This window comes from Athene cunicularia (assembly GCF_003259725.1).
Source record: "Athene cunicularia isolate RWA chromosome 2 unlocalized genomic scaffold, athCun1 chr2_part1, whole genome shotgun sequence".
NCBI classification, from domain to species: Eukaryota; Metazoa; Chordata; class Aves; order Strigiformes; family Strigidae; genus Athene; species Athene cunicularia.
The window spans coordinates 9,308,896-9,335,351 of NW_020799095.1; the positions used below are offsets into that span (position 1 = coordinate 9,308,896).

Sequence of the window (26,456 nt, forward strand, 5' to 3'; positions counted from 1 at the left end):
TGAAATCCTAGCCCCACTGAAATCAATTAGAGTTTTGTCACTGACTTGAATGCTACCAGGATTTCACATTGTTATTATCCTCAGAGGCAGATGCCAAACTGTACATTACTATGCAAGTATCCATTAGATTTTTATACCTCAGACAGATTGTCATTAATTAATTATCCCAAGCAGAGAAGATTTTGCTCATGTTTTCAGAATCAGACTGTAATTCAGTGATTTTTTTTCAGTAACTCAATTTCAAATCTTGTCTTATTTTTATTTTCTGCAGTACTTGCCATAAAGGCAGCCTATGGCTGCCTGCAGACTTGTTTAATCAAGAAACAAAATCTTATTTTATGGCAAGACAGTCATCTTGTCTAGAAGCTGAAGTAATTAATAAAGATAAGGACAACCGACCTCAGAACAGGAAGGCGGCAATTCTAATAACAACTTCCAGTATGAAACCATCTAATAAATACTTGTTATGTGCACTGAGAACAATCCTTAGGCTGAAATGTTGCCATAAATTATTCATATGAAAGTTTTGGACAGTAAACAAATTTATGAAGATAATGATCTCTTTGCAATTCATGAACAAAAGTGGGGGGAGGGGTCAATCCCCAGAATAAATTGCAATGTATAAATTCACCAGCTGTAGGCATAAAGTACTGATGCAGAGATACACTGCAGAAATTGTAAAATAATCCCTGTGCTTTTTCTCTCTCCAGAAAGACAGCTCTGAAGAGCAACTGCAGAGCCAAATAATTTAGCATATACTCATTTGCTGTTCTTGACCAGAGCACTAATCACAAGTTAGGAATCAAAGCCTTTGGACTATAATGGGTGAATCAAATCAGAACTGTGCACAGCATTAGCCCTGGTCTGCTTAAAACTAACAGCATGCAAGCACGAAACCTTTGTCAATACAGACCGCAAGGGGTTGTTGCAAGTTTGGGAAACATTGATGTACATTTTTGTTTGATGTACCAAACTGCTTTTCCTCAATTGAGGATCCATACTGAGTGACTAGGTGGTTTAAAAAGCTGAATGAATTTCACAATGGCAAAGTTTACTTCCAGTACATTTATTTAATGGCTGAGGCAACTGATGAAAGGGAAATAAAAATCTGATGAGGAGAAAAAAAATTAGGCTAGAATCTAGACTCCCCCAGGACAATTTCTTGTGCTTTGTATCCTCTGTACTGTCAGACAACATATTTGCTTTCTAGCTAATTACCAACAAGACTAAAATTTTACATCTTTGATGTGTATGAGATCAAAGAATATTAGGAAATAAAAGTAAGATTAACATAATTGTCTTGTACAGCTATAATAAACTATGACTACATATACAATCAGACACCCTCTCATCAGGAAAGCATAAACTAGAATCAATTGAACTAAACAAGAATCTTGTTTAACTTCGCTTTCTCAGCAGCTTCTCACCTCTCCGACACCCACAACTGGATTACAGATGCAAAGCCAGGAAAGATGCCCTCTCCCAATGGCCATCTGACACCCTGAGACCCACGGACGCTCCTGATTCAGTTGCTGTGCCTTTTAAAAGAAACCAGTAGCTGCCTTGTTCAGACACAGCAGGCCATCAGGAGGGAAAGAACTAAAATATCTCCAGATCCAAACTCACCTATCCCTACTACTTACTTGATCTAAAGGATTAACTTCTATTTATTTATTTTACTACTATTGTCTACCTGATGTGCACACGCAGGCTGGGCACCTTGACTCTTTGGGAGCATGCTTTGGTAGTGCAGCCTTTTCTTATTACACATATATGATACGGTTCTTATCTGTGTGCTAGTTAGTATGCTCACTTTAGAAAAAAAAAAAAAAAAAAAAGAGAGGAACCAGTGTTTTGGAATATACCTGCATCTAATTCATCCTCACCTTTCCTGAAATACTGTGTTATGAGTATTGCATTTTCTTTAAACTGTCTACGAAACAATACTGCCCTGTAATAACTGATAAACACCTGGCTTTGATCTGTCTTCAGCCTTTATACACACAGTGTGTTTGTTTACTCCAGAAATATCTAGTATTCCTACTTCCTCATCAGCTCAAGTGCAAGAAAAAAATCAAAGGCAGCCAAAAGTAACTGTCTCATAAGAGTAAAATGGGGTGGGAATGTTTGGATTGCTTCTGCTCATTAAGGTGACGTGAAAGGTCTACTTCTGGCTAGGAGCAGTGAGCTACTCCTCAGAGCAAAACCATTTTGAAGGTTTTATTTGTCATCAGGTGGCAGTGACAAAGAAAAACGTCTATTGCACTTCAAGACAGCTGGTACTAAAGCAGTGTGGGGACGACTGACAGAATAACAGTTACTGTACCAGTATAGCTTATAAGTTTTTACAGCTACTCAGCTGGAATTATACCATTGTATTAAAAGTGGTTTAGGGTATAAAAAACATTTGGTACAGAAGGGCTCTCTCCCTCCCCATTGATGTATCAGGAAGTAGAGTAACAAAATTCGGGAAAAGCAGGTCTTTTGCTTGATTGAATTTTGATATTTTTACTGTGTAGTTTTGCTTTAGTTCACACAAGGGCAAGACTGAAAATGTTTCCTGGCTGACAACTGCCTCATTCAGCACCCTTGCAAGCAGCTCACAACACATCGCAGTCTTCAAAGGCACATTGTTTTTGTTTGTTCTCATTGTAACAGATGTTTTGTATCATGTACTTCAACGAACTAATTCATCTGCAGAGGACCGCCTACTCTGGCTGGTGTGCATCCAGCTGTGGAAATAGCTCAAGTGTCATCTGTGGCCACTTTCATTCCATTCTTCTGATCTCACAGGATCTCAGTGACCGCATCCAAGCCCATAAAAAATAAACAGACCTGAGAACATCCTTTTAAAAAACTTCCAGCGGAGGAGTAATGCTACTCCAGGCAGGAAGCCTTTCTGGAAAGAATGTAACTGATGCTGAAGGAAGATTCACTCAGCTCTGGAAGTCTCCTCCAAAACACGCTGCTTTTATCATACGAACTACCCAGTCAATATTATGAGGCACTGGAGCAATGTCATGTGTGATTTTGATGGAGCTGAGAGCTTCTGACTAACTCAGTGCCATATCAATTAGCCCGAGCACCAGGCAATCAATCACCACCTCTTCTCTAAATGTACTGAGCAACCATTAGAAGCTGCAAATACCATGAGGCTAGTTCATCTCAACACACTGAGCACTTTTATATACTGTGGGTCTACTGTAATATATTTCTGAAGTAGAAACAAAATCAATCTGAATTGCTCTGGAGTGGAAGCATATCCCATTAATAGCTGTGCACCAAGATTAAAATGTATTAGTGGATAAAGAATAGTCTGCGTCTGTAAGAAGTCAATTACTGCTTTCTTAAAAGTGACCAAATAAAACATCTAATACTAATACGGAATAGACTTTCTGAAAATATCTTTAAAATCAGTTGGGATCACTTCATCACAAGTCAGAACATGCCTGGGATGGTGCAACTATTCCTTGATTAGCTTTCTTAGAAGAAGAAGCAACAAGTTGTCTTCTGAGTTTGTTGAGAAGTCAACTACAGTTTCCCACAGGAAATAAGTAGTTCCTGGTAAGATGCTGATCATATACTTCAATATCAGATCCACTGGGTTTGCTAATTACTTTCAAACCACTTAGTCAAGTCACCCATTAAGAGGAAATGATTCATTTGCAGATCCACTGAACTGAGAAACTAGGTGACCAAACACTCCTTGTGGAGCTTGAATTATCCACCTGTATGAGAGGGCTCACAATATGTCAAACCAAGTAGTTCATTTTGGTTTTGATAAGCAACTAGGGCTACATTTAATTAGACAGCTTGGCAGGATTTTTAATATTGTACACCAATTATTGGAATATTTCAGAAACATTTCAGAAGCCTTTGAAAACCTTCAGGAAAATTAGAGCCTTATATCAGTTATCAGAACTGATTCATCACTTTTAGAAAGTTGCATTCCAAGTCCCTTAACTGCAGAGAAAATTTTAAAACTTGCTGGCAACTGTCCTATATTTTAGAAATGATGATTCATCTTTTTACTTCTGATCAGGCACATTTACTATAAACTTGCTATTTGGGTATACCTATGGGTCAGCTGCTTCAAGGTCTAAGCAGATCACTGTAAGCAGATCACTGCAGAAGGCCTCAACAGCTCACTGCAGCTCATGACATTTACTGTAGTTCCTAAGCTGGAGGTCAGCAAAATGGACTCACTCCCAGCGAAGCTACACAATTTCATATTAGTGTGTGCTGACTTCACAGCAACTAATTAATCGATGATTTCTCGGGTGAAAATGGGTGCCTGACAGAAGACTCTTTCTGGATTTTAAGTCTTTGTCTGCCACACATTCTAACCTTCTGCCAATTCTGCTGTTGCTTGGATTGGGCTTCCACTTTGGAGCATGTCATAATGATAGATAGCATTGTTTGAAATAGAGAAAATACTTCTCAGAGGGAAACCACCACATTTGAGCAAAACCATTGTCCTTCAGCACATATAACATGCAAAAGCAATGCCTGTGACATGCCTACGACTTATACTGGATATTGGAATTATTAACTTCAAAGTTTTCCATCACTTGTACTTATACCCAAGAATTTTACCAGCACAAAAGAGTTAACATAGCCTTTTCTTCTGTGAGAAGAATAATAAATATGGCATAATACCCAGTTACATATTGTCCTAGCTTGGCCACAAAGATGAAAGGAAAGAGCAAGGCACAGTCTCATACTTCACTTGACACAACAACGCTCATGCATGCTCCTACTTACTCCATTATCTGTCTGTTGAATAAAATGGTGAAAAGAGGCTCAGAGAGGATTTGAATACATTGCATATTGGGGATATCATCACAAACAGATCATGGCTAATCACCATAGCCCACACTCTCAAAGCCATGACCTGTATCACTGATTTTTATCTGGAAGAGAGATTTGAGGAACCTGGGGGTGTTGATTGACAGCCAGCTGAACAGGAGCCAGCAGTTTGCCCAGGTGGCCAAGAAGGCCAATGGCATCCTGGCTTGTGTCAGCAGTAGCGTGGCCAGCAGGGACAGGGAAGGGATCTTACCCCTGTACTCGGCACTGGTGAGGCCGCACCTCGATTCCTGTGTTCAGTTTTGGGCCCCTCACTACAAAAAGGACATTGAATGACTCAAGTGTTTCCAAAGAAGGCCAAAGAAGCTGGTGCAAGGTCTGGAGCACAGGTTATAGGAGGAGCAGCTGAGAGAACAGGGGTTGTTTAGTCTGGAGAAGAGGAGACTGAGGGGAGACCTCATCACCCTCTACAGCTACCTGAGAGGAAGTTGCAGAGAGCTTGGAGAGACTTTAACCAAGTAACAAGCGATAGGACAAGAGGGAATGGCCTCAAGTTGTGCCAGGGAAGGTTTAGACTAGATATTAGGAAGCATTTCTTTACAGAATGGGCTGCCCAGGGAGGTGGTGGAGTCCCCATCCCTGGAGGTGTTTGAGAGCAGGGTTGACTTAGCGCTAAGGGATATTGTGTAGTTGGGAACTGTCAGTGTAAGGAAAATGGTTGGATTTGATGATCTTCAAGGTCTTTTCCAACCTAGACAATTCTGCGATTCTGTGAAGGGCATGTAAAACTCCAGGAAGAATGACGAATGAACACAGATGAACATCAGTCCCCATGCAAAGAAGTTCTCTTAGATTATGGTACTCCTCAAACTCTATTTCAAAATCTTTACAATGAGCTCAGCTGGCTTATAGCACAAAGACCCGCAACTTTTTTTTTTTTTTCTGAATGGATGGCAGTTACATACATTGATCCCTTTGGAAACATCTGTGGTTACTATCTACTGAAGTACAAAGCCCAGAATCTCAAAGATGTGCACATCATCTGTGCAGTCCCAGCAAAAGGTTTCTCAGTACTATAGCCAAAACTGAACTTTGTCACCCAAGGATAAATTGTCTGGCTTTGCCATCTCGGAAAGTGGAGGCAAAACAAAGGAAGGGGCAAAACTAGGATGGAGCTCCTGAGGTCTACTCCATAAAAGTCACACCTGCTTTGACCATGAATACTGACATGAATTCAAGGTAGGTTTGCTGTTTTGAGTCCAAATTGGAGCACTGAGCCCAAACTCTCTCTTGGCAGCATCAACAGTAGCAAGCCTACCTTTCAAAGATGATTTTCCTCCCCACCGCCCTGCCCTAAGCAACTTCCTAAAATTGGCTCTATATTCGCCTCCTGTTGAAACCAACATGCCCAAGGTGTTGAACATCCATGAAAATTTAGGCTGAAATGTTACAAAATTGAATATCAAGTAGAGGTTGAAGATGAGAACTGGGTGCTCCTGTCTGTAGAAAGCAGCATAAAACCAGGGGAATTACACAGGTCTTTCCCTTCAAATTCTTGTTATTCCTGTGCTGTTCCTGGGGGAAGACGTGGCCTGTCACAACTTTAGCTGTCATGATGAGTGGTTTTGCTTGCTGAACTTCAAGTGAGAGCTAGCAAGGGAGCTAATATAGCTTTGCTACTTCCACAGACACGAATCAGGGAGCAAGGGTGCTGCATCTGCCTGTCTATCACAAACACTCAAACTGCTCCTGACAGATGTCCACCCTCTCCTCTCCCTGAAGTAAGACCTGTGACAAGCACCAGAAAAGGCTCATTGCATCAAACACGTCATCCCCATTGAAAATAAGTACACCAAGAGCAATCCTCTCCTTTCCACAGAAATGACATGGCCTACCAGCAGGAAGAAATATCAGTAGTGGAGTGCGTACAGCCACACTTTTCCCAAAACACCGCTGGTGCTCCTGGCCCACTGGAACTGGGGGTTAGCCAGGAGCAGTTGCAACAGTGTGGATGAACCAGCTTTACAATGGCAGGTCTCTCCCCTACCTGCCAACAGAAAATACGCCTCTAGTCTCAACCCTGTCAGATGTGGGACATCTGTGAATGTGACGCCCACCCTCTTGGCTACAGAGAGGCGATAGACCAGTAATTTCCAAAGCTGCAAGCAGGAGTTTTTTATTGATCGTACTAAAGAGGAAGGCTATCAAGCTGGGAACTGACACAGACTCACATCCTGTGTGGATTGGGCAAAGAGGGGGTGCATAATGATTTACAGATTGCTGTACTGGAAAAGTACAAAGGCTATTTGAAAGCAGGCTGTTTGCTGTGTGAATCATACGCAACTCTCTTGTCCCACCGCGGAGATCAGTAGCAGGGTGTCAACCCTGTGACCCTCAGCTTGGAGCTGAAGAAACCATCCAAGTTACCCTGGACCAAGCCCTGGATGAGGACTGCACATGTCTTTTCTCTGTTAGTTATACAGCTTTTAGGGGCAGAAGTAGACATCTGATAATGAGGAACCCAATTGTCTTCCTGCTTTGGGATGTGTGTGTGGTTTGCAGAGCACAGAGAAAAAGTAACTTCCACTTGATTGTTTGCTCTGAAAAGCACAGTGGTAAAGAGCTACACTTGGGATTTAGGATGGATGTTAGAGAGAGGGCCTCTCCTGGGCAACAAGATCTGCAATGATGTTATGAAACCTCCCAGGTAACTCATTTAAAAGGCATGGAGTGTGAAGGCTGTTCAGCAGACATCCTTTATCTAGGTATGCTCAAGCCTGTAGTCAGTAATAAGAAATAACAAATTGCATTTAAACCACGGTTAGAAGAAGTGACATTTTAACCTCTAGCTTCCACCTTCCTTTTAACAATAGGCTATTTGATAAGAAAACCTACTCTGCTGGAAGCACACCTCTCTTTGGCAGGTAGTCCAAAAAATAACCATGCAGTGGTTTCACTAAATAACAACTCAACACTCCTTCAAAATTCTTCAGACTCTGTTGATCTGTCACTGAGTTACAAAACTCATTCTTCATCAATCCACTATGAAACAGTCAAAGAATGTTCAGTGTTTATACTATTATATTTCATTACTTGTTTTTGCAATCATGTAAGAAAGACGTTGAAACCATGCTCTCAACAATGTTGTGAATACCACCGATTCATAACAAGAAGCTTTTTGGCATGCACTGTTGAATGCATGGATTTAGAATGGATTTATTCCTAATTCACACCAGTTTGAGAAGAAAACATGGTCACAAGGTTACAACCTGAAATCTGTAATTAAGCAATCACTCCACTTCAGTGGGACTGAAATCAGTTTAGGAAAGATACATGATTTGATATAGATTTGCCTCTGTACTGTAAAATCTTAGGTCAATATTACATTCTTTATAAAGACATTTGAACTGAAAAGAAAGCATTTTATCTAATAGAGTAAAAAATGAATGACAAATACTGTTAGACCCAACTACATTCAATAACACACTATTGCTCATGGTATCCTGGATGTTTCTAACTTCCAGGATTGTCAAATCACAGTGTACATTTATAGATTGATATAAAAAACCTGTTAGCACTGTATCTGTAAAAATAATTTTAAAATAATTATGTTATTAAGAAGCTTCACCAGTTACAGTCGAGGAGGTGTTAATTAGGCAGTCACTTACTCAGACACCTCAATAAGTATATCAGGAATGAACACAGCAGGGAAAAAAAATAGACAAAAAAAGCTACATCTAGAGGCCAGAAGATCCACTAAAAGTATAGCTGAGACTTTGCAAATTATATTCAAACACATAACAAAAGTGTTTCTAGCATAGATAAATGAAAACCAAGGACAGAAGCAAAAGCTGGGGTCCCCATGCAGTGAGGATGGGTTACACATTAAAGGTACTTCAGAAGTAGCCCAACAGGATAAGGACACTGTCTCAATTTCTCACAGGAGCCATCAGACAGCAGAGGCAGCTTTCTGACAAGGAGAGTTTGGGCAGACGAATGAACACAGACAAAGGAGATGAAAACCCCAGAGAAATCACTGAACTCAAGGTGCGGGTACAAGTCAAGTGGAGAATCAGGACTGGATCATCTCTGCTGCAGAGACATGGGAGAGCTGGCACACCTAAGCACAGGTCCAGTGGCCAGGAATAAAGGATATTAATGACTATAGAACACAGATAAACCGAAGATAGAGCTAGCTAACCTCATTTTTTAAAATAAAATGTCCTATTTTCTAGAAAAAGGACACACAGCAGATCTAAGCTCTCTGAAGGTCAATAAAGTATTTCAGGCAGTGCTACACCAGAAATTACTGAACTTTGGGGATGACAAAGAATTAAGTAAAGAGGAAATGACAACAGGTTGTGCTAAAAGACAAGCTATACTGCTTCAGTGGGAGGATCACTAAAATCTCCGTAAGGACTGTTCTCATCCAATATTTTTAATAATGACCTTGAATAATAAGATTTGGGGAAATTACAAAGTTGTGAAGCACATTCAGTGAAACGCCAGATTGAACTACCATACAGGAAGGACTGGATTAAACAGAGCAAGATGCAAATTACACGGAGACAGTTAGGCTAATATGTGGTTTCTTTTATAATATAGGAGCATTTGCTGGAAACCTGGAAGGAGAAAACCTAGGTATATCAGTGAATTACAGGATGACTTCATTAGCAAGGTAGTGCACACAAGGGAAAAAAGATGTTATTCTACAGTGCAGCAAAGTACTCCCAGCAAAGAGAAGGAAGTATTAATGCTATTGTAAAAAAGGCTGGAATACTGTGAGTATTTGCTGTCCCATAAAATATAAATCAAGGTGGAACAAATCTAAAGAAGGATCATTGCCGCAGCCAGAGGTACAAAAATCCCTAAATTACTGAAGATCCATAGTGATGTTGACATAGTTAATCTAGAAAATGAAGATGCAGGTAAGATTTTTGTCTATAAATTAATGTGGTGAACATCCAGAAGGAAGAAGTTACTGAAGGTAGGGGAGAATGTTTGACCAAGAATAGATGGATGTAAAATGAATAGGAGTCCCTTTAGGTTGGAAATTAAAAATGCAGTGCTAAGCCTCAAAGCAAAAGTCTTCTAAAACAAGCCTCCTGATAGGATTATCCAGAGGCAACAAATCAAACTACTTAATAAGGTTTTGGAAGGGATTATATAGTATGGTTCCTGGATACAGCAGGCATCCTGAGTCTTATAAACTAGCCACTAAGTCCTTAGAGTACGTTATTATAATTTTTACACAACTCCTGCACTAGATAAATCATGATGTAATCATAAGTAATATATAGATTAGATAGTTTCTCCTACTTATGTAAACTAGTCCTTGAATACACTTGCCTAGCATAATGGTAATTTATGGAAGTGCTTTTGTTCTAAGAACTAGGAAGGTGCCAGAGTCTCCTTCATCAGTTTATTGCTGCAGGCGTGATTCTCTTCTCATTCTCACTGTTTCACACCTATGCAGTTCAATTTTCTTAAGCAAAGTTAACTCTTGATTTATACTGGTAAAAATCAGATCCAATATTTTCCTTTGTAGCAAGGACAGGCTTATTTTAATATTTAACAGGAAAACCCTGAATAGTTAATAGTATCATTATGAGGCTGTGTTTAGAGGCATCAGCCAAGATATGCCCTTGTTCCACCAGACTTTTCACTAACATCTAGTAAAAGCTATTTAGTGGTATGACAGTTTTATAATCTAAATAGATCAGGATTAAAAAAAAAAAAAAAGAGCAATGAGAAACTGAGGCTGAGAAGAAAGTTGTTTTGTCTGAGGTCACACAACATATCAGTGGCAGAAGAAAGAGTATCTAAGTGCTCTAAGCCTATGTGCATCCTTTGAAACCAGTGTGAGGAAGTGCAGGCTCAAGCAAAAAAGAAGCTCCGAGAAGGATGAATATAGTTATACATTACATTTATAGCTAAACAAGTATGCATGATTTCCATTTGGAATTTGCATCCAATAACAGTTGAATCCTCTGGGACAAAACCCTATACGAATAGCATATGTTAAAAAATAATGATACACCTTGATTCTTACATAACCCCCTTCCTACTCGGTTGTATATAAAAGGACATCTTGTCAAGAGCCTAAAACTTGACTTGATCCTTCACCAGCAACAATTCACATTTCCACTTTTACAGGTTGTGCCAGTCTTTATAATTCTTATTTTGGAGTCATCATAGTTACAGTGCTGCCTGCCCCAGCGTTACTCTAGTACATAACACAGCTGTTCCTCAAAAATGCTCTTCTGGGTTCACAGGGCTGTTCCCTTCTCCAAAGCTGTCCAGTGCCTCATCTGTAATGGAAATGCTGATTTTCTACAGTGCAGGGACAGGGTTTGGGAAGCTGAAAGGAGATCCAGGTCCCTTTCTGCTGGAGAACTGTCCTGCAGCAACATCCTCTATCCTTATCTGCACTATGGAAATGAGAATCGCAACTTCATCATGGGAAAGGGACCCACCTCTGCATGCAAGCAGGCACAAGCAGTAGGTCATTCCCAGCCCTGTCACCAACTAGTGTGAAAAGTCGGTGCTCCCAGAGCACAGACCTTATTCAAAGCTTTTTGCTGCCTGCGACAGATGAAAATTGTTGCCTTTCCTTTCCACCCTCACAGAACTTGCATGTTTGGCAATTGCACTATAGGACCATCTGCATTGCAATCAGGCTTGTGTCCCGCTTACTACACACATATCACCTGATAAGCTTATGTCAGTGCAGCAGAGCTCTCACTGCAGAGGTTGGCTAATATTAGTACCAACCTCAAGACAATGGACATTACTAGGAAAAAAATAAGAGATGAATCATGACAGAGGATAAATTTGAGAGGGCTGTAACATACATGTATTACATGCCGCTCTAGTTCACAGCACACACATGCACGCATAACCGTAATGCAATACACATGGCAAAATATTTGATGGTGAGCTAATCTGAAAAATCATCTGACAAATCACATGCTCTGCCTAATTCACCACTCTGCTCAGCCTATTACTTTCTGCACACTCATTAATCTAACTCTTGGCCTATAATTAATACCATGTGCTTACGCAGTCCATTGCTCTCTCCTGATCCGATCACATTCTTCCTACTTATTAATCTACCACCTGGACAATAACAAACTTGACCGGTGCCCGACAAATGAGGAATTTTTGCTCAGAATGGCAAATCTGATGTATGAACATACCAGTTCATGTTCAGGTTTTTGACTTGGTGTAAATTTAAAATGACATAAATGCAAATCTGCATGCAGCTAGAGATATTACATATATTATATGAAATAAATAGTGATTTTCAGTCTTAGTTGATGTACATTAAGTTGGAAAAGTTAGAAAAGACTGCAGATCATGTACAAAAGTAGAGACTGACTTTTATAAATACACACTACATTCTTCCACAGGAGGTACTCTAATGTGTATTGACTAATGACTATCTTCTAAAAAAATAGCTCCCTTTGATAAAACTTACTGCTTTTAAACAGCTGTTGTGTTAAGATTTTTCTTGACAATGAAGGCTGATGGTTAAGGTTGCATCTTTTCTGTTAAAAAGAAATCAATATTCCATAACCTCAACCAGAATTTCCTGGCTTCAAAATCTCTGGGGTACCTTTCAAATTTAGTGTCAGCCTTCTTCTTTTCCAAATATCTTTTCCATTTACGTTTATAGATTTCTATGAAATATGCTTTTTCCATTAATGTAAATGTCTTTAAAAAAATCTTAGACCGATGGTTTATCCATTTAGCATTCACACTATCTGTCGAATATTTGAAAGACGAGAAAATTTTACTAGAACTCTTAAGCCTTTTTAGGATAAAAAAGAAAAGCACAAGTTCCTCAAATGCAAGGGCTTGTCTACTGGAAACGCTTGTGGTTCTCCCGTCCATGTTTTCTAAGTGAATCCATATGTGGTGTGTCTTGCTGCCATCACAAAAAATGTCCAGTTTCACTAGGGGGCTCTAGCAGAGTGTCAAAAGAGGTTGGAAATCTAACTTGAATGTATCTTTTTCTGCCATTCATAGTAATTCGTATTAATTTCCACAACAGCAGAACAAACGACTGAAGCAATACTTTGATATGATTCTGTAAGAGCTGCATAATGAAACGGACAAACCCCTACACTTGATTATGAGTTGTAACTTGGGTGAATTGTTTACACCTATTTCCTATTAGACGTGTGAATTGGTTGAGCTGGGCACTGCTTTTCTCTCCTGGGTACTCTCCTCAACATGACAGCACCTGGCACTAAAGTGGGTCAGTAAGCCTGTGCTCAGCTGAGTTCGAAATTACCCATTTAGCAGCACTGAGACAACATCTATATACAGCGGGTGCTGGTTGAGAGGAAGGCAGAAATGACCTCATATGAGCCTGCCTGTCCCAAAGGAACACTGCCAATTACTGTCTTGATTATCAGAGTTATAGAATTGGCAGTCCTTGATTTTATGCCTCGGGAAACACTGGAATTAAAATTGTTCAGCAGAACTTTGCCATTGGTATTTGGTTAGTTATTTCAACCTCTAAACTCTTTAGACTTAAAAGTTCAAGTAAGTTCATGTTCAAAGGATCTCTTAAAAATACACAGCTAAAAGTTAAAAGACTAGCTGGAGATTCCAATTTCTAAGGATTATTTCCTGTTTACATTTCATACCAGCTAGCAGAACTCTCACATTTCATCTTGGAGGCAGGACTCAGATGTCTGCAGAGGACATACTTTGTTCCCTTACACTCCAACAGGCAAATGAAAGATGGACTCTGGGTTCTATTTGCTAAAAACGTAGAGCCACAAATGGGAGGTAGAGAAAGCTGTCTCAGGAGAGGGACACTGAATGGAGCACAAGGAACTTCTTTGTTCAAGAGTGTAGGAATCAAAACACTGAAACTGCTGTGGTATTTTGGGTATTATCCAGAACAACAGAGTCGCTAGTGAGAAATGAAAACCGATATATTTCAGTTGGACAGTTTGTACTTTTTATGCTACATTCATGCACAACAATCAAAAGGCAAGAATCTAGAGTCCTTACTCAGCCTCGCTTCTCACCAAAGTTTTACACTGCTTATGGAATAAGAAATATTTTTGTTGTTGCTTCTAAAGACAGATTACATTCAGCCATGGGCCAGAGGAAGGAAGACAGAAAAAAATAATAAGGGCACTTGTTAAGACACTGACCTTTCTAAAAGGGCTGTAAGGGCTTGAGAAACGTCCAGAAGAGAAGTTCTCCCCAATGCACTTTATTATTATCAATAGTAGATTTTTCCATATGATTCTCTGCTCGCACTCTTCATGCTGCCACTGGTATTTTCCTTTTGCAGCTACTACGCACAAACTACTCCAGACAAGAACACCTCTCTGTGCATAGTCAGTGATTACTTATGGTCACACAGTTTTACTTGCACATAAAAGAGGGTAAGGGTAAAACCAGTGTGCACATATAGTATTAGGGTAAGCATTTCTGTCAGTCCATGAAAAAAAAAATTGCCTTTACAAAGGAAGAGTACATTTATTATGTGTAATAAAGATTGCAATCAAAAAAGTTTTACATAAACGTCATCGTTAATAAAAATGAAGATTATCTATATGTGAATTGACTTTAAACAACATGTTTTTCAAAGTTTTCCCTGAACTGTCAGACAGCCTCTGGGGGACTACAGGAAAAACACACTAATATGGCAAATGTTATAAATCCCCAGAATAACTCTTATCCCATTTATGTTTTGATTCTGTCATTGCTATCCATCTATCCTTATCCTGAGGCAGTAATGAAATACAAGACTTGTTTCAAGTAGGGATGAATGAGCACTGTACTTTGAAAGCTACAGTTAACTAAACGGAGCCCAGACTGCCATCAGTGCATTAAATGTTATGCCAATATAAATCCAACCCCACACTGCCATAACTCTTCTGGACCTTGCCTTCCATTACAGCTAGTGAGAGGGACCAGGGCACATGGCAAAGCAACAGAACTGGCAAATAGGAGGCATTCTTATTCATACACAGTGCAGTCAATATGGTCAAAAAGTGGTGAAGGCTCCATTTACAAAGGGTACATTTTTCAAAAGTATGAGTCACACATGAGCCTCAAGGTAAACTTTTCATCATGTTCACATGATCCAGGAATCCTGCTTTCCAAAACCCTGAAGGTTGTGCAAGCACAAAGATCTGAGGTTTTCACATGTGACCATACTATGCCAACTGAAGAATACTTTTAATACTCTTTATTCTTAAATAGCAATGCTACCTCAACCTATTTGATATTAATTTTCCATGGCTCTTAGTATAAGGCTAGCAAAAACCATGGATAACAAAAATTAAAAACCCTTTAAAAATTGTATTTGCAGTTGCTCATTGGCATTAATCTATTATATCAAGGTTAAAAGTTACAGGAAAAATGAGTAAATTATGATATACGTGCAAAGTCCTTGACCACCCATCTGACTCTCTCCCATTAGGAAAAAAAAGTTTCTGACTGTTTTTTCTCACAGAATGTCATTTTGGTTGTTATCCTTCAAGGAAATCACAAAAGTAGGAAGATAAACAAGGTGGGGGAATGGAAAGCAATATATGCAAATATTTTTCAGTTAGTATGTATGTTATTTTTATTTGTTAGTCGGAGGTTTATCTGGTTGTAGTTAACAAGCTACAGAAGGAACTGGAGATACAATAATTCACTCTAGTGGTTTGGTTTTTTTTTCCAATCCCCCAAGTAAACAGATACAGAACGCATACATGTACACATCAGGAAAATGTGGCTGAAATGGATATATAAAGGGAAATAAAGGAGCAACATGTCTGTCAAGCCAATCTACTGCAGGGGCTATCACTGAAGGAGGAGTGTGGTATTTAAATGAGTGGGCAGGCAGGTGGCAAAGGAGATGAGATGGGCAGGCAGAGAAGAGGCAGGCAGACACAGGGTGGTAGCGCCATGTGGCTCTTCCTTCCCGTTGGCAAGCTCGCCAGTCTGGGAGAAAACTGTCCTGTCTGTACACAGCACACTGAATGAAAAACCTCCTTTGTCTCCTCTACAGCATGGCCCTGCCTATTTTTCTGTCATGTGGGACACAACGCGGTGTTAAATTATATATAAATATCAAGTAGGACTTTCTGTCGGAAATGAAAAGCTAATCATCCAGTAACGTGATTTAGTCAATACTTACAATCAAAACAAAGAATTAACCACCAACATTTGAGCAATTCAAACTGTGCTTTCTTTATGAGTTCATCTCTACTCACAAAGAATAACAGAGACTTAACAAAATGTTCTCCTTCCTGGGGCAAGAGGAGTGTAATATTTATCTGCACTCGTTTCCAGTGGGATATCACGTGACACAATCAATCACCTCATAAAATATTATGAAGAGGTAGTAATTTAGATAATAATATTGCAAAATAAATCCCAAGAAGAAACAAACAGCTAACCAAATTACAAAGTTCCCAGTTTCATCAGCTCACAGGGTTACCAAAAGTCATATCTTAAATTTTGCCAACTTTATTATAATCATCTTTTTTTTTTTTTTTTTTTTTTTTTTTTTAGCTAGGCATGAAACTACAGCAGACTTATAATGGACAGAGATTCTTTATTTTCTTTCAGAACAGGCCATTAATTCTGATGCCTCTTGAGTTCTCTGTGTAGTAATTCTCTGACAATTTTTCAGACATTTCTAATAAAGAATTCATCTCTGAATGAAACCTGGGAAATGGTAGTTCTGTCTTTTTGCTTTTATACTTCTTTAGTACTAAATGCCTCATGTCCATTTATTTAAGAACATAAACTTGGGAAAGACATGGGAAAAATCTTTCAGTGAACAGACTAGGATTGCTACAGACAACGCATGGAGATAACCCACAATGGCAATGACACTGGAACTAAAAAGTTACACCGCTTTTCCACTGTTCTTTTGCTTTTTCACCTAAAAGCACACATCTTTTCATTGACACAACTCTCTGGCTGGCAATGAACACAAATTTTATCTTGGCATATTGAGGGTGCCACTCACTGTAAAAGTTATTTTTCTTTTCACAGCCCTTTACCAAGGGGTAAACCACACCAAAATACCTCTTCTATTACTGCAGAAAAGTGGTTTGATGAACATGTCTAAATAAAATTCAAACACACATATAGACAAAAACTGGGATTGATAAAGTGCTTGGGTTTTCCTTTTAAAAAGGAAGTCTTTGTGCAAGGATCAGAGATCCTTTGTTTCCGCATGTCTGATAACTCATCATAGACACACATCTAAGATTTCTTGTGGTCTGCAATTAAATCCAAATATTATAATACAGGACTGATTTATCTGTGAGTTTGATTGATAGAGTTCATCTTCCTACAAGGAACACAGCAGTAACTTTAGTCCATTGAGATGGAAACTTCCAGCAGGGTCTGGAGAGAGAGGCAGCACTGCAGCAGCACGAACTGGGCTTCCAGGAGACAGTCTCGCACTATGTTTATTGCCTAGTGAGAGAAAACTGAAGAACTTGTCTCCAAATAGTTGAGGGATGCGGAAGGGAGCTTCAAACTGGGATGAGAGTCCTGTACTACTAAACGGGTATGTAGTATAATTCTATCCATGTTGTTGTATAGCTATCTCCACCAGAGCTTAGGAAGCCAAAATATTTGAACACAAATGTGAATAACAAACAATCCTAAATGTTACAACTTCATTTTAATTTTACCCTTTCTCATATGAATCAATGTATTGATGCTTATGTGGAGTACACATTTGATTAATGATACTGTTAAGTGGATCCATACGTGAGAAACTGATCAAAGGTAGGAAATGAAACTAAAGCGATCGGTACACAGTGGGATTCAGTATGTTGTTTCCTTCTGGTATATTGTGAATATTTAGGCAAAGCGCATCAAAACTCTTCTGTGAGGTAAACAAAAAGTCACCTGTACTGGTTCTAATGAATGTTGGTAGAAGTGTAATGCGGCTTTAAGTAGTAGTCATAAATTGATGAAAGAGGACAATTTACTCAGGGGTAAAAAAAAAAAAGTTGACTGGTCAAATCATAAAGCATATTCAGATTTGTCAGAGACTCTGTAAAACAGCTGTGCTTTACCCTTCCCCAGTACTTGAAATGCCTTACTGAGGCATTGAGGATCCTTTAAAGTATAGACAACTACAAAGGACTTTTTTGATAGATAAGCATATAAGGGAGTGGTAACACGTTGATCCTGGCAATTCAAAGTATGCAGGAATGCAGTTATCTTGCAGTCCCTGAAGCAACACTTTAGAGCTTGTTATTCTCTTATAATCAATGCAATAATGATAACATATCACCTCCTCTTTTCACTAAAACAAATGGTGCTCTTTAAAGAGGCAGAATCTTTACAGAGTATGGCCCCTGTCAAAGTGAGCAGCTGGCTGCTCTTACATGACCTAGGACTTTAATGTGGCTGACAAGCAGAGCGAGGCCACAGTGTAAGCACTCTTAGCTGAATATAAGCAAGTGTCCACTTACTGTTGGTTGCATAACATACGGCGGATGAGGCATCCATGAAGTACTCTGGACCTGCATATCAAATACTTTTAATTAGTACAGAAAAGTTTAAAATGGAACTCAAAGATTTACTTGAAAATATTTTTTCTATTATAACTACAGACCTAATTCTGGCAAAAGACTTAGGTCATGTAACTCAACGCAAAATTCATTTATGCTCCATAAAGTAATGGACAAAGGAAAAAAGCTTTAAAATTTCATTTCATAATGTTTTCTACCAAAGTCAGAAGTCTGAGTGATTGTACCACTTCTATGATCCACACTGTTTTATCTCATAAAGCAGTCTTCAATATTCTATGTTGTCTCATTTTTTCATTTGTATTGTTTGCTTTCATCCATCAATATAATCATGAACATGTCATCCAACCAACAGTGCAGGAGACATAAAATGTTCAAAGTTTATTTTCAAAAGTATCTGTATGAACTTTCAAAGGCATGACATTTTCAGAGATCCCAGAATGATTTATTCCATTTTCAGTAAGAACTGCAGATCTAATTCAGAGTTTTCAAAGCTTATTCTAATTGAAAACTTCCATGACAAAGCTGGCTTAAGATGGCCCTGCCTCCCAGGATCACCTCTTACCTTGGGCATCATGGGGTCTACTCCCACCAGAAGTCTATATGCCTCACCAAAGTCCTTCTTTGTTGCTCTGCCTTATGACTAACGTGTAACAGATTCCACAGATATACCCATTTTACTAACAATTGAATGCATTACAGAGTGCTTGTGCATTTGTTGTGGCTTCTCTGAGACATAACTCCCTCTTGTGCTAGGTGTGAATGATCCACATGCTATCATAACTCAGACTCACCCCAACAATTGTGTATTCTAGTTTCCTTTTGCATCAGTTTGGGCAGCACAATGCAAAGGAGATACACAAAAAATATAGCTGTGCTAGACATCAGTGGGCACTTCACTAGCTATCCCCAAGCTTACAGAGATGGGCACGTGGCATCTCAGACTGAGCATGAACAGGGATAACTAGGAGAAAGCTACAAAGTCCTGGTTCTCCAGATGCCCTGTGATTTTCTTAGTGAAGCAAGTGGTGAGAATTAATCGTATAATTGTGTACTTCAACATTCATTGATGTTTATCAAAGTAGATTTTTTGCTGAAAAGCAAGCTCAGTGAAACATCTTTAGAACCAAAATCAGTGTACACACACGCAAACATACTTCCACTACAAAATTTTCTGTTGTGAATCCCCACTAGTTAAAATATATTACAGTTGCCACATCTTGCTGCTGTTCATTGTTCCCACCCTTGCACCCTTGCCGCTCCTCCTCTGTGCCACAGCAAACACCTTTAGGCTTACACTGCAAACTATCTATGGAGAATGGTATGGGTTAAAAAAAATGAAATAAAATCAATGGTTTTGGTGCAATGCATCAAACCATGCAAATGCATCAAACCATGAACCAATGTAATAGTTCAAGTCAGGGTGGGAGAAGGGAAAAACTGTGAACTATGAATGGGAATATAGGGTAGCCTGAATTCAGTAGCCTGAACAAGAGGGAGGAGGTATGAATCTTAAGCCAGCTTTGCTACTGAGAAAGATGCATGTGAGCTGCCCCTGTATGTCTCTGGCACTGACGTTTCCTTGCTGTTGGCATTTACTGAAATTTACTGAATTTATCTCACCAAAACAACTTCTGTTTGGCAAGTGTTACTTAGGCATCTAAAATTAACACAAAAGTAAAATAAAATTACAAGAATAATTTATCTTTGAAAATCAAGTTTAAAACACAGTAAGTGTAATCACAACCTCCCAGAATTACCTGTAAGCAGCAGCATAGCATCTCAAAAACCACCTCCAACAAACAAACCCTAACATAAGAACCACCCACTATGCAGTTTTGCACGTTTGCGTAGTTTATCTCAGGCAGGACTTGGGATTGGAAGAGCACTGATGCTATAGGACAGAAATAACTGAAATGGGAAAATGCATAGCCAATGACCAGCTTCAGAGTGAAACGATATATTCCCAGAGAATGGCTAATAATAAAACTATACAACCTGGTTTTGACTTCCATCTCAGAAAGCCAGAGCAAGGCAATAATTTCCCAGTGGAGATCTGTGAGGGATATGCTGAAAAGAGAAATTCTGAACGACAAAATGTGGGAGACTAAAGAATGATATGAGGACAGTTATCCTCAAGTAACTTGCTTTGTCAGGGATTATTGGAAAAAAAGGAACACTTTTAAAGTATGCTGTTACTGGAGCAAATACAGCTGAGGTCAAAAGGTCAAAATACGATGCAGTCAACATAAATTACCAAATAAAAGCATTTAAAAAACTTTTGGCTAATGAAGGAGAGCCAAAATGACAACATTTCAGTAAGAATGATAAGCTTCTGCTGTTGTCAACTGGAAATGAAGCAAAATGTCGCTTACTAGAGAAGCTGATTGAAGTAAAAACTTATGGTGGCTTTCAATGCTAGTGTAAAGAATGCAGGAAACACTTAAAACCCTACACGAAAGGATACCTGAATACTACTAGAAAGCCTTTTGTTTAAAGTGTGACTCAAGAGCGCAAGCACTCACACAATTTTTTGTGGTATACACTCTGCCTTCATCCACATCCAAAACATAATTAACTGGGAAACATAGTAGACAAGCGCAAATCTGACGTACCTGATATGTGGAGACAGGGGAAGCAGCAATGAATGGCGTGATTGATGTCTGTGGAATCATGCGGTTTGTTGGAATACTGTACGGTGAGGAATAAAATCTGCAAACAAAGAACAAAAGTGAGATTTTTTTGAACCTTTCAACTGCTAGGCTCTGACTAACTAATTCACTGCCTCTTGGGCAAAGACAAAAAGAGTCTACACAGGTAATTATGTCCATCTATTTCGAAAACCACAATAAAGAAGATGTGATGGCTCCACTGAACAGGACTTGAAAATGGAAAGGAGGAGGAATATTTACACAAAGCATATTTTTTTTCACTTCAACTAGCACAAATATAGAACTTCACGACACAAGAAGTAATTATCTGAAATGCAAAGACAGCTGATTTTCCAGAGTGCTAGCTACTGAAAGGAAATTTCTTACGCGATATCGAAGACAATATTACTGATTTCATTTTTACATGCAGTACTGTTTCCATTTCAGATCTTAATGCTTCAGTGCTGAGAATAACACATTCCATATACATGCCTGAATTATTTTATTAAGGCATGCCTACAAAAACTCTGGCTGAAATTTTCATATTCATCTAGGCAGAGAGCAAAAAACCCACCTTCCAGTGAAATGTATCAGAAATTATGAGTCTAAATGCCCCAGGCAGCACTGAAAATCTCAGATTCAGTTGTTTTTATTTCCACTGTTGCATGCTATGAACAAAAGTTGCACTATCTCTTGCTTGATGGTAATAAATGTTATATTCCTTCTCCTTCCCTGTGGGTTAATGATTATTGATAAAATTATCACTTGGAAAATATCACTATTGGTAGATTGTGTAAGTACTTAATATGTGTGTGCTCATAAAGATTTTTGCATTTGTCCTTTTTTCAGTTTTAACTGTAAGACAGAAAAATAAAACTCCTTAAAGGAAGAATGTTTGTGACCTTAAGTTGTCAAAATGCTGATATTTTGGATTCCAAGAAACACTCCTGTGCAGCGTTCTCTTGTCCGATTTAAACCCCATGCTGATCCTTCTCATCGAGCATGCACCAATCTTACGAGTAACAGAAGATTTTGCACATATACTCTCTTTGTAACAGTGAAGTGGATTACATTCCCTGTCTTTTTATGGGTTTTTTTGTTTTGTTTTTTTTTTTTTTTCTCTCCCCATGCTGAGGCAATCAACAGTAGCTTTCCATGAGAGCCATGCAACAACAACAAAAAAATCATTACTGGTGTTTAAACAAGTGCTCTATTTCCTGATCGCCCTGGCATCCCGGATTTAGTACTAATCAGTCTAGTTCAGACTGGATGCAGGCTCAAATAACCACTGACTTCATCCAACCAATAGCCTCAGAAAAACAGGCTGCTGTCTTTGAAGGTTGGGCAGAAACATTCGAAGTTAGGAGGGGAGAGGGAGACAGAGAAGCAATGATTTGTTCTCTCTATTCCAAATAAGACTTTAAAGTGCCAAAAGCAGCAGGTGGCGTCTGAGTGATTTTTTGTTTAATAGAAATATATTGCTATTTTAGGAACATTTATCTGCCCTTACAATGCTCACACAGAGACTATTTTAAAATTGTGCCTTTGCCCGATTTTATATATATCCTATTATGAGAACTTAGAGGCATCTGTATCCCACTGCTTATATCAGACATTAAGTTCATACAACATCGAGGGGAAAGGATTTTTACAGCACTAACTGGGTTCATCTATGGCATTCACATGATGCATATGTTACCTAAGTCCTGTTACAGTGATCTCCCAAAACAAGGTTAACCAGAAATCACTTTGGCTATGCTGTTGCCAAGTGGATGAACTAAGAAATGCTGCGTGCAGCAAATGAAAACAGTCAATGGCAGACTGGCAGAATTTACACTATGGGTAAAATGTATAATGTATAGAAATACATATAAACCTCTTAAACTGAAGGACAGTATAAAAAGAAAACTCTTTTGAGAAAACAACAGTTTTGTTCACTCTGTTCTCATTCCATCCATCAACCTGGCACTGATGCTGTGCTCATACTCATACCACGTATGAACTGCTTGGACAAAGACGGGTGCAGGGGAGAAACAACTTTCCATTTGGAAGTAGTGCTGACTCTTTGGAATAAACTCTCCAATAAATCCCAGCAAATACTACCAAATTTACAGAAAACGTGTGCTAAGCCAAGAACTTGACAGACAGCTAACCATTTCAGTTTCAGTTTAGAGATGCAGTTATCTGAATAGTACATAAGCTCGTAGAATATACACTCTGGTAATGTGAAAAATACAACCCTTCCAATACCCCTGCCAATACCATTTATCTGTCACAGTTTGGAATGCTCTCAAATAAGCATCAAACAAAACATACTATCAGGACACCCAGCTATATTATGAAAATTCACGCACTGGAGCGTCAAAGAAGAGAAAGGAAGGAAATCTGATGCAGCAAATGACAATGTGAGAAAATCCAGTTCATATATTTCAATTTTATTAATAGCAAATCAAGTTTAGCAATCTAAGTCACTGTGACAAACATTTTGCAATCAGGAATCCCTTACACCCAGAGAAAAAGGCTTGTCGTCTTGCCACAGCATCATGTGTGCACAAAGGGATCTAAAAGGAGGATGTGGCTATCTCTGTCATGTGTGAAGTACAGTGGTATGATGAGGATAGGGGTGTCCTTGCTGGGGACAGACTCAAGCAGAGCTCCCCCTTGGCACAAGATGCTCAACCTGTCAGAGTGCTGGAGCCATGCACTGCCCTAGCAGTATGTGCTCACAAAGTGGGCTCAACATGCTTTCACCCATGGGACATGAAGGCATCTCCCCAAATTCCCTTCATATACAAACAGGTTAATGTCCTCATATGTGGCATAAGCAACATGCTGGGGACCTAATAAAAAACAGCAGGCAGAAAAATGCAAGAGTGGTTTCTTCTGGTGTAAACCCTATAGCATCCCAACAAGATCTGCAGCTGCTGACCTTGTCGTATTTGATCTTAGGCTGTTTTTCTATTTCTTTAGGCTCAGGGAGAGGTGAAATGAGGTGGAAGATGCATGTTGTAAGTAAGTCCAAGGGAATACAGCATTCTCAGTCATCAAAATATGTAAATCAGAAAGAGGAGTGGAAAGAGATATGAATTATACTGGTTTTGACTCATTTTAGATATATTCAATTCTGCCCCCAAGTTTCCTGACATTAAAAGTGCTTAGGGATATGGCATGGTTGAGAACGGTCAGTTAATGGTTGGACTAGATGATCTTCAAGGTCTTTTCCAACCTAGATGATTCTGTGAAAATGTACAGTACCTGGTATAGTATTTGAGAGCTGTAGGCTTTGTGGTGGACGACCTCTGAGCACTAAGGAGAGCTCTCCAAAGGGCTCAGCTGCATTTTCCCCAAATGCAGTTTGCATCCTTATATTGGCCCATGCAGTTTTTTGCAGGTACAAGCCAGTGTCCCTCAGCAGCCCCTCAGCTGCAACTGCAGTATTAGAAGCAAAAGCACAGAAAGGCAGTGGCAGGGGCAAGGCAAAATTGACATTGCCCTTGTATTAAAAATAGATCTTTTCAGCATGCCCGGATTCCATAAGCACAGGGAAAACTCATCACTAGCAGGCAAGAAGATGTTTCTGGATCATCCTGAAGAGGGGTTTATAAGGGGCTGAAAAGAACATGTTTTTAACATGTTAAAAAGAACCACGTTCCCAGTACATCATCAGTCACACACAGGCAATCCTTTAAGAACAGTTTCTGTTGCTTAACAGACAAAGCACATACTCTCCTCCTACATCAACCCTCCTCCGCATTTGGGGACTGCATTATATGTAGCGTCTGGTCGCTATTTCCCTGCCAAAAAGTAGAAAAAAAAAAAAATCCATATGGTTCCCATCCTATGGGGGAATGTGCAAGCTTCCACACAGAATCTGCACAAGAACAAGATCCTATTTGCACTGCAATAAACACCATTGGCTCATGCTTCATGCCTGCGGGCAGTACTGAAAAAGTTAGATTCATAAATAGTATCCTGGGGCTCACATAATGTAAGAGTATTACCAAGTGTTATCAAGGCAGCAATTTTCTGTTGCAATAAGCCACACAGTCAGATGTTTGAGATGAAAAAGGCCTATCTGAATATTAAGCCCATTGGCCAGCAAATGCACGGTATAGTCCCCCAGATATCAGATATTAAACTGATACAGTACATCGCAATCTTCGTCAAATGGCCAGGAGGACTCAAGCCTCAGGAACATTTTAAATGAGCATCCTTACAGTGCAAATACAAGAGCTCTGTTCTGTTCTTCGTATGAGTGCATTAAACCACTAAAACAATATTAATACCACAAATTGAAAAATCAATAGCTTATTACAACGGGCACACTACTCCCCAAAATAAAACCTGAGTACCTTTGTAAATGCAATTCAGAAAAGGTTGAGTATAAAACAGAAAAGGCACAGAGAGATTGGCAGGGGAAAAGAGCTTATCTACTGAAGCGTGTGGTTACCACGTCTTCAGTAACTCATACTGCAATGCTATGGTACACTACGGGCTGGATTCTCCACTCCATTATACCAGTTTTATGCTGATGTAACTCCACTGGATGCTTAAACAGAGTTACATGGGCATAAAAACAATATAATGAAATGGAGAATCAAGCTTTACAACGTAATAGACTCAGAAGAAAATTATCTATTCCTTTGTGGGGAAAAAATCTTAGCTATTTTTAGTGAAAGCCTCTCTCTCGCTTTCTTTTGTTTTATTCCTGCTATAGATTTTCAAGGCAAATACGCAGTTATGCAGTAATAAAAGTGATAGTACTACACCAAGAACAATGAGAACCCACCTTTTCATCTGGACAACATACAAGAATCCAGATCCTTCCCTGGGGTTTGGTTATGCCCCAAACCCAAAACCTAATATAATCTACACCTCTTAAGGAACTGTGAATTTTAAATACCAACCCATGACACATGCAGAGACATGTCTCTCTAGGAGGCTTCCATCCTCCATATAATCCTGCATGGATTTAGCAATTTACATGCATCAAAATGCATTCATCAACATTATAAGGGACTCTAATAGACATCAGCACGTGCAGTCAATCTTTCTTTTCAAGTTTTATCGGTAATTCATACCTCACCTGACTCTTCACCTTGGCTTGCGTATCTTTACGTTTCCCATCTCCGGCCTCAGTTCACTAAGTTCCATGCTGGTGGGCACCCAAAGGACTAAACTCATGCTTATCAGAGCACATCAACAAGTTCTGAGCTGTTTGCAGGGTCAACACCTGCTTAACCTGACCACAGCAATGACCAGGTCTGCTACAAGGAATCGGTCTTTGTTTTACAGAAACTTTGGGTAACATTGCTCCAAGCAAACCTTAACGGCTTGGTTCACCTTACTGCCAACGCATTATGCGGCATTTTACCCACAGGGTGGGTATGCACACACCATCAGTACGAGGGAGCTGCAAGCAGCAACTCTGTGGTCACTTTCAGAATGTCCTCACTGTGAGCGTGTTTGT

The 26,456-nt window shown here is 39.3% G+C and overlaps 1 protein-coding gene across 1 annotated transcript in view; it reads right to left on the minus strand.

Moving 5' to 3' along the window:
* The window catches only part of RBMS3 (RNA binding motif single stranded interacting protein 3), a 593,296-nt gene that overhangs the window by 41,067 nt on the left and 525,773 nt on the right, over positions 1-26,456 (minus strand). The window contains 2 exon segments of the mRNA XM_026842748.1: positions 18,279-18,329; positions 20,951-21,047. Of these exon segments, the coding sequence (XP_026698549.1) occupies positions 18,279-18,329; positions 20,951-21,047 (148 nt within the window).